Source organism: Pholis gunnellus (genome assembly GCF_910591455.1).
Source record: "Pholis gunnellus genome assembly, chromosome: 16".
NCBI classification, from domain to species: domain Eukaryota; kingdom Metazoa; phylum Chordata; class Actinopteri; order Perciformes; family Pholidae; genus Pholis; species Pholis gunnellus.
This window is the reverse complement of record NC_136543.1, coordinates 17,161,909-17,173,889: the sequence shown is the minus strand read 5'-3', so window position 1 is coordinate 17,173,889 and position 11,981 is coordinate 17,161,909. Positions and strand designations below refer to the sequence as shown.

General features: G+C 40.6%; 1 protein-coding gene across 1 annotated transcript; it reads right to left on the bottom strand.

The window, feature by feature from the left end:
* Nucleotides 1-2,872: 2,872 nt before the first annotated feature.
* paqr7a (progestin and adipoQ receptor family member VII, a) lies at nucleotides 2,873-7,218 on the bottom strand. The gene is made up of 2 exons (XM_079175737.1): nucleotides 7,176-7,218; nucleotides 2,873-6,230 (listed from the first exon to the last, which is right to left on the bottom strand). The coding sequence occupies exon 2, from the start codon at nucleotides 6,193-6,195 to the stop codon at nucleotides 5,137-5,139; it is 1,059 nt and encodes a 352-aa protein (XP_079031863.1). The 5' UTR covers nucleotides 6,196-6,230; nucleotides 7,176-7,218; the 3' UTR covers nucleotides 2,873-5,136.
* Between the last annotated feature and the right edge of the window lie 4,763 nt (nucleotides 7,219-11,981).

The following is an 11,981-nucleotide window of genomic DNA, read 5'->3' as shown; positions in this document are numbered from 1 at the left end:
GCTCAGCAGCACCTGTGCTAGTCAGGCTGGAAGCCTTCTGTGCTGCAGACTGATGGGAGGCAGGTTTGAAGGAGTAGCTTTCCCGAGGACTCTGAAGAGATTCAGAACTGTTGGACTGATTGTTGCTAGTACTTTGTGTACTTGGTGTACCCTGCTGAACTGGCAAAGTTCTCTTCTTGCTAATCAGAGTTTGATCGTACTTACTGATTGACCTACCACTAGCAACATTACTAAAAAGGCCAAGTAACTCCTTTTTTGTTAACTTCTTTTTTGGACTCCGCGCATTTCCCTGAGTCAACCTAGTCTTTGGCCGGTTAGATTTTGACTCAGAGCTGCTCTGCACCATCATGACTGAAGCATAGCCACTTCTAGCGGTCTGTGAAATACCTTGTGTGTTGCCACTACTGGGAAATCTCTGGCTATAACCACTGCTAACATCAGTGTCCGTGTTGAGACTGCTGCTCTGGGATGAGCCACGAGAACCAGAGTCCTGTCTGAGTTGATTCTGGGGATCGCTGCCACCAAATCCACTTCCCATTTGCGAGAAGCCAACATTTGTGTTGCTGTTTTGTCCCCGAGCTGCAAGAGAAACAAGAGTATAAATCCACAGATTGTAAATCACACCAATAAATGACGGCAGCATTTGTGTGTTGCTCACCTTGTTGGGCCCACAAACAAAGCACATGCTCTGCTTGAATTAAACAAATCAGCAAGATCCTGCACAGAAAACACAACATCCAGTCAGAAAAGGTACAGCAACTCCACAAACACTGAAAGTTACTGCAAAAACGTACCCCAAATGAACTCCACAAGCCATTTCTGTGTTCTAAAGCAAGCAGCCTGGTCAAAGCAACAGTAGCCAAACTGCCCTGATGCTGCGCTGCATGTGGTGTGTGCAGCAGAGAGGTAGCATTTATTGCAACCTGCATCCAATCACTGCTTAATGTGTCTCCTGGAGCACCTGAGAGTCAACCAACCAATCATTCCAGGAAGCTGCAGCCCCACAGCAGTCCACACTGAACTCCTTTCAGCACCAAACCTTTTCCCAGACCCCATCAGAAGAGAATTTAATTGAATATACTTTATTTCAAACAAAAACAATAAATAGCTATAAACAGATTTAACAGATTTCAAACAAGCCACATAAAAAAATATCTACTCAACAATACGACTTTGTCAAGAATGTGAAATAGAAAGAGACAAGAAACAAACTTTAATTTCTCCTCCTCATTTCTGCACCTTGCAAAGAAAAATACAACATACCTTTAAGATGGGTGCGAACACAACTTTGTTCAAAATTAAATATATTTAAGCTATAACCACCCTCTCTGTCCAAGAGCATTTTTTTGTATATTGCCAGGAAGTCATTTGTTTTCTTGCTTTGTACATTTTTTGTGTGCAGTCTTAAATTCCAACAGATCCTTGAATTTCAGTGCATTTGGCTTTAAAAACAGTTTGTTAGTGTGTTCCCCATATTCAATATTGCTTACTATCCTTATGGCTCTGTCTTATAGTATGCACAATGATTGTAGGGTGCTGCTTAGTCCCTCCACACAGTGGTTCACATACAATAATACCATACTTTATGATCCAGACTGTGAACTGCAACGCTCATTGACAACTTTGCTCGCACATATCTTACACGAGGTTCCATATTTTGTTCTCTAATATCACACCCAGAAATGTATTTTCATTAACTCTTTCATTAACGTTAGTCCTCATTCACAAATATCTTCCTAATCTTGTGCTTAAATATGTTCTTGAGAAAGGTCCTAAGAAGAGTCTAAGTCAGATTTCTGTCGTGTTCTTAAACTGCAGAATTATTCAAACCTGTTTTCTAATAAAGAGGAATCTTATCGTCCAAGTAAATTGAAGGCATGTGCCAGTTGATCCTGATTAGCATAAGTAAACGTCCTGTTAATCCTCCAAAAACTGCATGAGACTGCAGGGCCATTTGCACACACGGAAATTGAGACCAAAAATGTTGAGTTAAGTCAAAAATGCCCAAACAAAAGTCTAAAGAAGGTGGACCACTGGACCAAAGTTTGTAAAACAAAATATGCTAAATTATGTAAAAAAAGGGTGTAGAAAGAATATTTTCTACGTGTTATAATTGCTCATGAATTATGTTGGAAACCACACATTAATAATGTAAATACAAAACTGTCTACAGCCATTGCAACATTATACAAAGATGAATAATGAAAGATGTCTTGAATCAGAACTCCCTGTCGGTATCGCTCTCTCCTACTGTGTGGACATTTGGGGAAACACATGAAACCAACACATATCTGCAATGTTCTTGCTCCAAAAGAGGTCTATAATAAAAAATATCATAAATCCATCAGATTATTACAAACAAACTAATGCACTATTAATTCTCACATGCATTACAAGTTTGTGTTCCAGTTGATCTTGAAACTGCACAGATAATGTAGAGAAGGTTTGACATTAGAGAGAGCCTGTGTGGATTTAGGGAAGCAGGCATGTTTAAAAGAAGGAATTACAAATGGGTAGTTCAATTTGCAAATATAATTTTTGTTAAAGTGGTAAAACAATATAAAACTGAGGTATTATACTATTTTGTATGACACATTTGGAACTTTGTTTTTGTAAAACTAGGAGTGAAAGAGTTGGGTATGATAATATGCTTTGTTTAAAGGATAGGAGTAATAAGCTCAAGCTTCAGCCCCCACCTTGTTGGTCAGTATGTTTTTCTATTTCCTTTAAGTTAATGCCTTATTGTTATTTATTTATATGTGCATTATTTTTGGAAAATCGTCAATAAGGACTGGAATAAATCATTGCTCCTACTTTTACTACTTCAAATGTACAAAATAAATAAATCACAAACAAAAAAATGACAGCAGACGACAGTAAACCACAAAAACATTTATTCTCATTTATTCATAGGCTATGACTCGTTCAACATGTTATGTTTCGTCGGCTGTGTGAGGACATGTGGATGTTAATGGCGGCTAAAAGGGCGGCCAAACACCAGATTAGTTTCCAGTATCCCAGGCAGCTCCTCCCTTTAAAATACTGCTAAGAAGCGAAATAATTATTTTTGACATCGTTCAAAAGCTCCACTAAACGTTTCGCTGCCAACATCATTACCTTATTAGTGTCAGTGGATGTTGGATTGCTTGTTAGAAGCTAGCTAGCTTTGTTCATCTTGCTGCTGCTCAGAGCAGACGCCCTTCGACTACAAATGTCCCCCGAACAGTCTGAAGGCCAAAGTCTTAATCAAGACTTTATCATCTGTTTATAATAAACCGTCTCTGAACGTACTTGTCTCTCCTGATTGAGTTGACAGCTGATTGGCCAATAATTATGTTTGCATCACATCTGTGAATTTGATTGGATAGAAATTGAAAACAAAGTGACTTTGTGTGAACAAACTTATGTATATATTCTTTGAACCTTTAGCTTGTTGGAGACCCCTGGATCAGACCATATAAGTGACATTTAACTTGTATTTCTGACTGTTAAGTCATTAAAAAATACAGTTTGGTAATCAACACCACATTCTATCTTGGCTTGGAGGAGGGCTGCGTGCATATCATACTGTATTTTAAAGATAATGAAGATAACATGTACATGTTGCTCCTCGTAAAGTGTGCAAAGGTCAGCGCTCTCCTGATAAACACCACCCAATTCTTCCCATCCCTCTGGAACCTCTCCGTCATTTGACTAGAGAGTTTTATACAGCGGTCAGCAAGATGTTGCACACTGTTCAATGCTGCACACATGAAAACTCAAGGAGAGAAATTGTGCTTTTTCTAAAAAAAAAAAAAAGAAATATGATTATTTCTGCCACTCTGTCCCCAAGAGATGTTTGTTGAACTCAATCCCACTGTGTTCACATCTTGGTCAGTAGTTAGCATTATTATCTCACAAAGACATACCTTTATCTGTCGTTAGTACTCTCATGTAACACCTACATTCAGATTTCCCTTATGGTCTCAAAAGACACAATCAAGATTTCCAATAGGACATTGATTGCTGACATCTAAATATACACAATACAAAAACGGTCTACATGTCTGAAATAAGACATTTTTAAGACTTCATTATAAATTAGATCCCTCATAAAAAAATATCCACCTTTCTAAAACAGTCTAAAGGCTGTGTATCAATGTAAAAGTACTATAAAATGGAACGTGTTAGAAAAACATCATAATAGTTTAAATCTGCCAATGAAAACATCCCATCAGAGATTTCTAACGTATACACGTATAGGTGTATATATATATATATATATATATATATATATATATATACATACATATATATATATATATATATATATATATATATATATGACTTAAATCTTAAAAAGTTAGGACTTAAATCCTAAAGCTGAAGAAACAGCCGGCATTAAGGGGCTGAGAACTGTAACAATCACAAGATAATACTCAATCAGTACCAACTTTAGGCAAAATGTGGCTCCGAAGGCACAAGCCCGACAGTCCCCATATATAGTCATTTTTTTTTGTTTTACTGCAAAATGGTAAATTCTTTGAATGTTACTCGATTAAAGTGTCTGAAGTTCAATTGTGAAGGTAATTTTATTAATTCCTTTAAGCCACTTCCAACAAATTTAGGCCCATTAGCTTGGGTGAAATATGCCAACAGCACGAAAATCAAAACAGGTATTCAATATCAGTGACTTTCAAAATATATTAAAATAAATATCTCCTCATTTTTGATTGGTATTCCACATATTATCCCAGTATTGTAGGATAAAAGAAAAAAATCCCAAAACAACCGGACGATTGAACGAATCCGACTGCACGTCATCTATAGTCGTGAGAAACAGCAGCGATCATATAAATGAGCACGTGCCGATATGTAATATGTAAGATTTAATAACACTTTTTAGGATAAAGCACCGCCCTTTAGTGATCCGTGATACTGTGAATGATTCCGCAAATTCTAAAACAAATCAGTGCCAAAAACACAAACTCCTAACGTCATGCATCCCTCTTGTAATCTGCCTCTTACAGCCAGGGAGTCCAAAGTCAAGCCAGCAGAATAAACAGTAGAATTAGTTCACTTTACATCAAAAGCAGTTAGTCTGGAAGGAAAGGCACATTAAGGCGTTTGCATATAGCTCCTACAACATCTATTATATCACTTGGACTTGGCGTCCAGCACTCGTTTAACTTTCCTCAGCATGAAGGCAGCGATCAGCACACACCCAACCAAAGTGGCCGCGTACAGTCCCACGAAGAATGCGGCCTCGCCGCTCCCGTGCAGACGCGAGTACAGCTCCCTACGGCCAACGTAGTCGAGGTGGGACGCGTGGATCTGACACAGGGTGCAGCAGGACAGAAAAACATGGAACAGCTGATGACTCTGTCCCACGAAGTTGCACCGTCCGGGGAAGCAGCGCTCCAGCAGGGGGAAGGTGAAGAAGAAGGAGCAGCTGAGAAAGAAAGCGACCTGGCCAAAGTGGTAGACGATGGCCGGGTCGTCGCCGGCTGCAGACCGCGACGCGAGTCTTTTAGCCACAGGACTGCTGTCCCACATGTAGGCAATTGCCGAGGGCACCACCTGGCACACCTTACGCACCCACGTCGGTAGGCTGTGGTTGCAGTACTTGCCGTAGCAGCATCCCAGGCACGACAGGCAGCTTAGGACGGCGGCGGCGGGCATGAAGACGCCACTCACGTGTCTGTGCAAGCTCTCATCCACGGCGTAGTAGAAGTGAACGATGGCACTGCCGTACTGATACTGCGCTACCCCGACGTAGTCCAGGAAGAAGAAGACGTAGTGACACAGCTCAGACTTGCCAGCCAGCAGGTGAGCTGCCGCACTGAACGCCGAGTAGGTCAGGGAGGACAGGAAGAGGATCAACAGGGGCCACGAATGGGGATCGCCGACAAAGTCCACGGTCTCGGCGAGCTGCCGGAACTTAACCAGGATAACTAAGAGCGCCAACAGGTGAGTCCAGACGTTGACGGTCTCGTTGTGGCGCTGGAATAAAGACAGGAAGTAGTAGCGCCAGTTTTGGTTGAGCGGTCGGTAGCCGGTGCAGACGTAGCGCTCCCTGAAGTAGTAGGGGACCTCGGTGTCCCTCACGGTGCCGGGCATGGAGGGTGCGGCCTCAGTCAGCATCCGGGGGAGCTCCCTGATCTGCTGCAGGCTGATGAACAGTCGCCCGATTCTCTCCATCACAATGGTCGCCATCACGGTCGGTAGCTGAGAGATGCACACTGGGTTCCCTGCAGAGATTTTAAGCGTTTACATCCACAAAAATGACCTTTTTGTTGTTGTAGAAATTTAGATATCAAACAAAATACTTCAGCAGGGGTCATCAGTCTCCTTTCCTGCATGCATTTGTGTTTGTTTATCTTTTTTTGTTAAAGCTCTGCAAGTTAGCTCGGTTGTAAATGTGGTATCTTTTTTTAAGTTAACATTATCTTGGGTTAGTGAGTTTGCTACTGTAGGTTCATACGCTTTCTATGTTTGTCAATAATAGGTCATTTGAGTGCTGAAACAGAGTCAATGTTTAACCCTGTTGTTAGAATTAAGACTCAAGAGTGTTGCCACAGTGATCAGTGGCTTCGTTGAGCCACATGTTGAAGATGTTAAAATCTGTCCGGTAAAAATTCACAAGCTCCACAGCTTTGGAGTCGTTCTCTTTATTGATATGAGCGTCCAGTTCTCCATAGTTATCGATACCAAGTGAGTCCAGCCCTGAGACTTCCTGCAGAAACAGTGATGGCTGGTATTATGTAATGATGAGCACTGACAGTTCTGCTCTCACAAAACTGTGTTGGAAAAAAAAAAAAGGCAGATTGCAATCCCTCCCTCCTTTGCAGTTTTGTCTGTCTGACATATAAAGTTTGCAGGACAAGCAGTAGCAGGCTATGGGCTAACTGGTGAAACAAGAGTGGATGAAATTACAAAAGTTTCACTTGTGTAAAAATGGCACAACACTCATTGTTTGGTCCCATCACTGGTGAAAGCATGCCGCATCAAAAGGGGACTTCATCTGGGTTCACTGGACCGAGTCGGGTCTAATGAACCGTGCTGTAAAAAGCTCCAGGACTGAACCCGAGGCACTTCACTGAAGTTCTGCCCTCCGCCCGAAACACAGGCGTAACTTATTAAACCTATTGTGCGTGACTTTAACAGGTGACCTAATTTACTGACTACTTACCCACCTTGTAATGATTCCTTGTTTCCTTCTGTGCTCCCGCAGTGGAAATGACCTCTTCCTCCTCCTCCTCCTCCTCCTCCTCCTCCGCCCGGTCGAGACAAAATATTCAACAGACTTGTTCTGAAGTGAGAAAGTTGCATCAAGCTGCCGACCTTTAAACACAGCCGGAAGTATAGGCTACTGATTTGGCCATAAAGAATAAAACAATGTAGAACTGCTAAAACTGATTGATCTGCAATGAAAAAATTAGACCATCCCTTTATGTCAGATGGATCAAATTAAAATTATAGATACAAAATGGAATGTTTAAATAACCTTTTAGGTGTCATAATAGACAATAAATAATAATAATAAATAATAAAAAAATAAAAAATAATATTAAACATATAGCCTGCTATGGTGTATACTTTTTAGAGTGCAATGAAACAGCAGTTTTAGATTGAAAATACATGAGATTGATAAAATATACTAAATGAAATTTAAGTTTGAAAAATAAAAGAATAATTAAAAAACGTTAAAAAATCTAAATCAATCTACTCTGCATGAGCCGGCATACATATTGATTTGACCTATGCACGTGTTTGCAGGCGTGTTTGTTGTAGACCTTTACTTGTAGTCAATTCAATTCAATGTGGCTTTATTGACATGAACGTTTCAGGGAAAAGAACAACTTTATCAAAGTATCAACATAGAAAAGTACAGAATAATATTAATATGAATATCAACACAACATTAAAACAACATAACGATTGTCATATAATAATGAGATTATTTGACCAAACTGTAGGCTTGTCAGTCATTGCTCAGGTGTGAAGTGTATTTCTTAGGTTGGTGGGGCAATAATTAGACTAGTCCTTTATATTATGGTGGAGCCTGGTTATTGAATGTCAAAATGTGTTTTATTTTGAAAACGGACACCGGAAGCCCCGCTGTGCTTGTAACTTGCCACTCACCGGGTGTATCAAGAGGAAGAAGGTGCTTTTCCAAAAAAGACTAAATAGGCGCAAAAGTACCGAAAGAAAAGCGGATGTGAGGTGTTAAATGTGTAAACATATAAGATAACATAAATGTGCAAGCGTTAGTAGTGACGGAAGTTGTTTTGCGGCGTGTTTATGGACAAATGGATATTACCTATATTTGAGAGGACATTAAAACGTCCTTCAATCTCTGAACAATCGACTAACGATCTAACAAAGTCAAGATGAGGCCTTAAATAGTATTTAAATCAGAACAACTAGCAGCCAGAGAGAGAGAGAGAGAGAGAGAGAGAGAGAGAGCGAGAGAGCGTGGGGGGGAGGGGGGGGTAGTCTGACTGTGTGGGTGTGAACTCCTGGAACATTCTTTGTCCATGAATCTGCTCAGGAGTTAACACAGACCTGATAAAACAGAATATATATCACACAGGCGAAGCAGCTGACCACACAGACTGATTTTAAATACTCCTAACAGTAAAGATACTTATCAAACTTTACATATTTATTCAGGTGTGTTGGTGTTGGACGAACCCAACGGGCGTGTGGGGACAAGTCAGAAGCTTTTATGAACATATTTGGTGATTGTAGGCAATTATATGGCGGCAATAAAAACAACAACATTGTTCTCACTTTAACACTCCTTTGCATATTTTTGATACAAGAACAAACTCCACACACGTAAATGTGTTTTTGAATAGACAAAGGTAGAGTCTCAGGACGCATTATGGGATATTTCAGTGATACTGTTATATAGTAGTGTGACATTTTAGGAGAATATGCTCTCATGTCAGTTGAGTCTAGTTACTTGTACAGCTAGAAACCAGTCAGTTTCGTTTAACATAAAGACTTGAAACAGCTATAGCCTACCAAAGATGGGCACATGACCCCCCATAAAACTGCAACTTGTAGATTTTACACTTTGGCTCTGTTTCTAGTCGTTCTGTGAAGCTAAACTGACATTCTCCTCGCTCCTGTCTCAGATATTAGTCGTATCCGTTTTTGCTATCGCGTATAGGAGTATTTCCAAAGAAAGTGCTTTCAGTATTGCTTTAACTTTTGCTTCAAGGGATGCGAGCACTTTTCAAAGGGTTTTAGAAAAGATTCTAAAGGCTAACAGTAGACAGAAATGTCCCTGCAGTTTGAGTTTTACCTGTTGAGCATGAGAGCAGCTAACAGTCTCAAACAGTACAGGTTTGGACATTTACCATGTCTGCGCTTTGCCTTAAACTTGGCTTACAGTACTGAAGCCTTTGAAAAATACTGTATTCTCATCGAATATGTTGCCAGGAAACTCCTTGAAAGACGACATTTTTGGAAGGTGAGGACATTTTGGCCTGTCCTCGCTTCTTAAAAAGATGTTTGAGGGTAAGGACTTGGTTTTACGTTGATGGTTAGAATTAGGATACGGTTAACAAGGTTAACAGGTTAGAGGATGCATTGAGTATAGACAGTGGGATCCAGACATCCACCCCTCCACTCACTCCTCCATTTCCGTGACTGCCTGTTCGCCTCGCTCAGAGGCCATCCTCACCACATTACCACTACTTTAGGAGCAACAGAAGAAACATGGCGGCTGGCAGTAGCACGGTTTTGCGCTTTTTGGCCTTCAAGTGAAAAAATGTTGAAGGCTCTCGCTTGAGTCAGTGTTTGGTTTGTCCTTTCGGAGCTACTGTAGAAGCACGGTGGTGCAACCTGGCGGACTCCTTGACGAGAACGATCCTTAGTTTTAGGTGATTATAAAAATCAATGCATCGCATGAAAACCTACTTATAAATATACAGTATATATACAGTATATATACATACATATGTGTATATATGTGTAGGCCTTTATTCCATTTCTGCTAATAGATCCCCGACACACTGTACCTTTAAGAGAAACAGAAGGTTGTCGATTGTTTGCATATTTGTGAGGGTGTGTATACTTAAGGATGACAAGAAGAGGAGGGGGGAAAGCTCCCCAGATGTGAAAGATATTCCCACTCTGACTGACTGAGTTCACTGAAATAACATCAGGAACAGCGAGTTTGACTTTCAGACTGAGAACATGGGGTTAAAAACACCATAGCTGCTTTCTATCTGCTTAGAAGGTGTTTTTCATGATCAACAGTGTACTGAAGGGTAATTAGTTCACAGTGTACCAGAAACCATTCACCGTGATTCACTGTCAGTGACCTCAAAGGCAAGATTTCATCTAAGAAACTTTACTGAGTTAAAATTGACATATTAAACATACTTACCATACCTTAAAAACGGGCCCCATTTAAGTGTACAAAGTGTTGATGGCCGCAGCGGCAACCACATCACTGACCATTTCAGCATATGACTGTCACAGGAGTGTTCCCTACCTGCTTCATGACAGCCATCATTGTTCCTGTGACTAAAAAGTCTGCAGTGTCCAGTGTCACTCATTCACCCACATTCTGAGGAAGTGCTTTTAGAAACTGGTTTCTCCAGCTCATCTAAAAACAACATCCCAGCCGGCCTGGACCCTCACCAGTCTGTGTACAGAGCCAACAGATCCACAGAGGATGCCGTCTCCACATGCTCTCCACTCAGCCGTCACTCATCTGGAAAATAACAACACCCACATCAGAATGTTGTTTGTTGGTATCAGCTCAGCCTTCAACCCAATCTCACCCACGGAAACTGATTGTCAAAGTTGGTGGAGCAAGTTAGCAGCTTTAAGTTCCTGGGAATCAGCATCACAAACAACCTGACATGGTCCTCACACATCTCCATCCTGCCAAGTTCTTGGCAACTTTTACAGAGGGGCAATAGAAAGCATCCTGACTGCAAACATCACAATCTGGCATGGGATGTGCACGGCCCAGGACTGATTAATAAAACCGCCCAAAACATCACTGGCATCCATCTACTGAGCATCGGTATTATTGGCGAGAAGAGGAGCCTGCGAAGATCTGAGAGGATATTAAAAGACAAAACCCACCCCAGTGACAACCTGTTCACCCTGGTGCTGTCTGTAAAATCTGCCGAACCACCAGACTTCAAAACAGCTTCTTTCCTCTGGCTGTGAGACTCCTTAACTCATTCTCCACCCTCCATAAATAATATACGTTTTTTTTGTTTTCTTTCCTATTTAGCAAACTGGGACTAGAATCTAGATTTCCCTGTGCAACCCTGTCGTACATTGAAAAATAGAAACCTTGCAACCGTGTACCCTAAATTGGTGAGTCATTTGCATCTTTATGTTTAGGATTAGTGACATATTTCAGTGTTATTAAAGTCAAGTTATAGATCTGCTGTATAGATATCTAAGTCTAGAACAGATGTAATCTATGAAGCAGGATCCGGTTTTCGGCATTAGTAAAAGTAAGCCCTACAGTCACTCTGCTCTTTCATGCACAAAACATTAAATGTGTAATCTGTGTAATATAAGTTCCTCATTTAACAGAATGTGTTCTTGATGCTCAGTGGCTCTGGATTGGGAGGATTTCTGAAAGTGTTACATTCACATCACCAGTAACTTTCTTTCCTGTCACAGGTTTAAATATATAAGACATCTGGTAAACCTCTGATAAACACACATAGATCTACTGAGCTTCAGGGTTTTCACTCGGTCACTCCCTTTCTCGCTCGATTTATCGCTCTCTTATATATTTACACACTTCCTCTTACTTACCACACTCACTTCCTCAATAAATTCATTTCCTGTCTCAGGCCTGTTTCATTTTTTAATTATTGCCCTAAAATTCTCCTTCAGATTTCTACCATGTTGCATTTTAATGTGTTGGTGATGGATTGATTGATTTTATTTATATGATTTCTTTAGGTCAACATATACTATTTTATATCTATATTTGTCTTCATCCCTGC

Bases quoted from the DNA above. Each gene is read 5' to 3' on its own strand.
- paqr7a (XM_079175737.1), bottom strand. From the start codon at position 6,195: ATGGCGACCATTGTGATGGAGAGAATCGGGCGACTGTTCATCAGCCTG.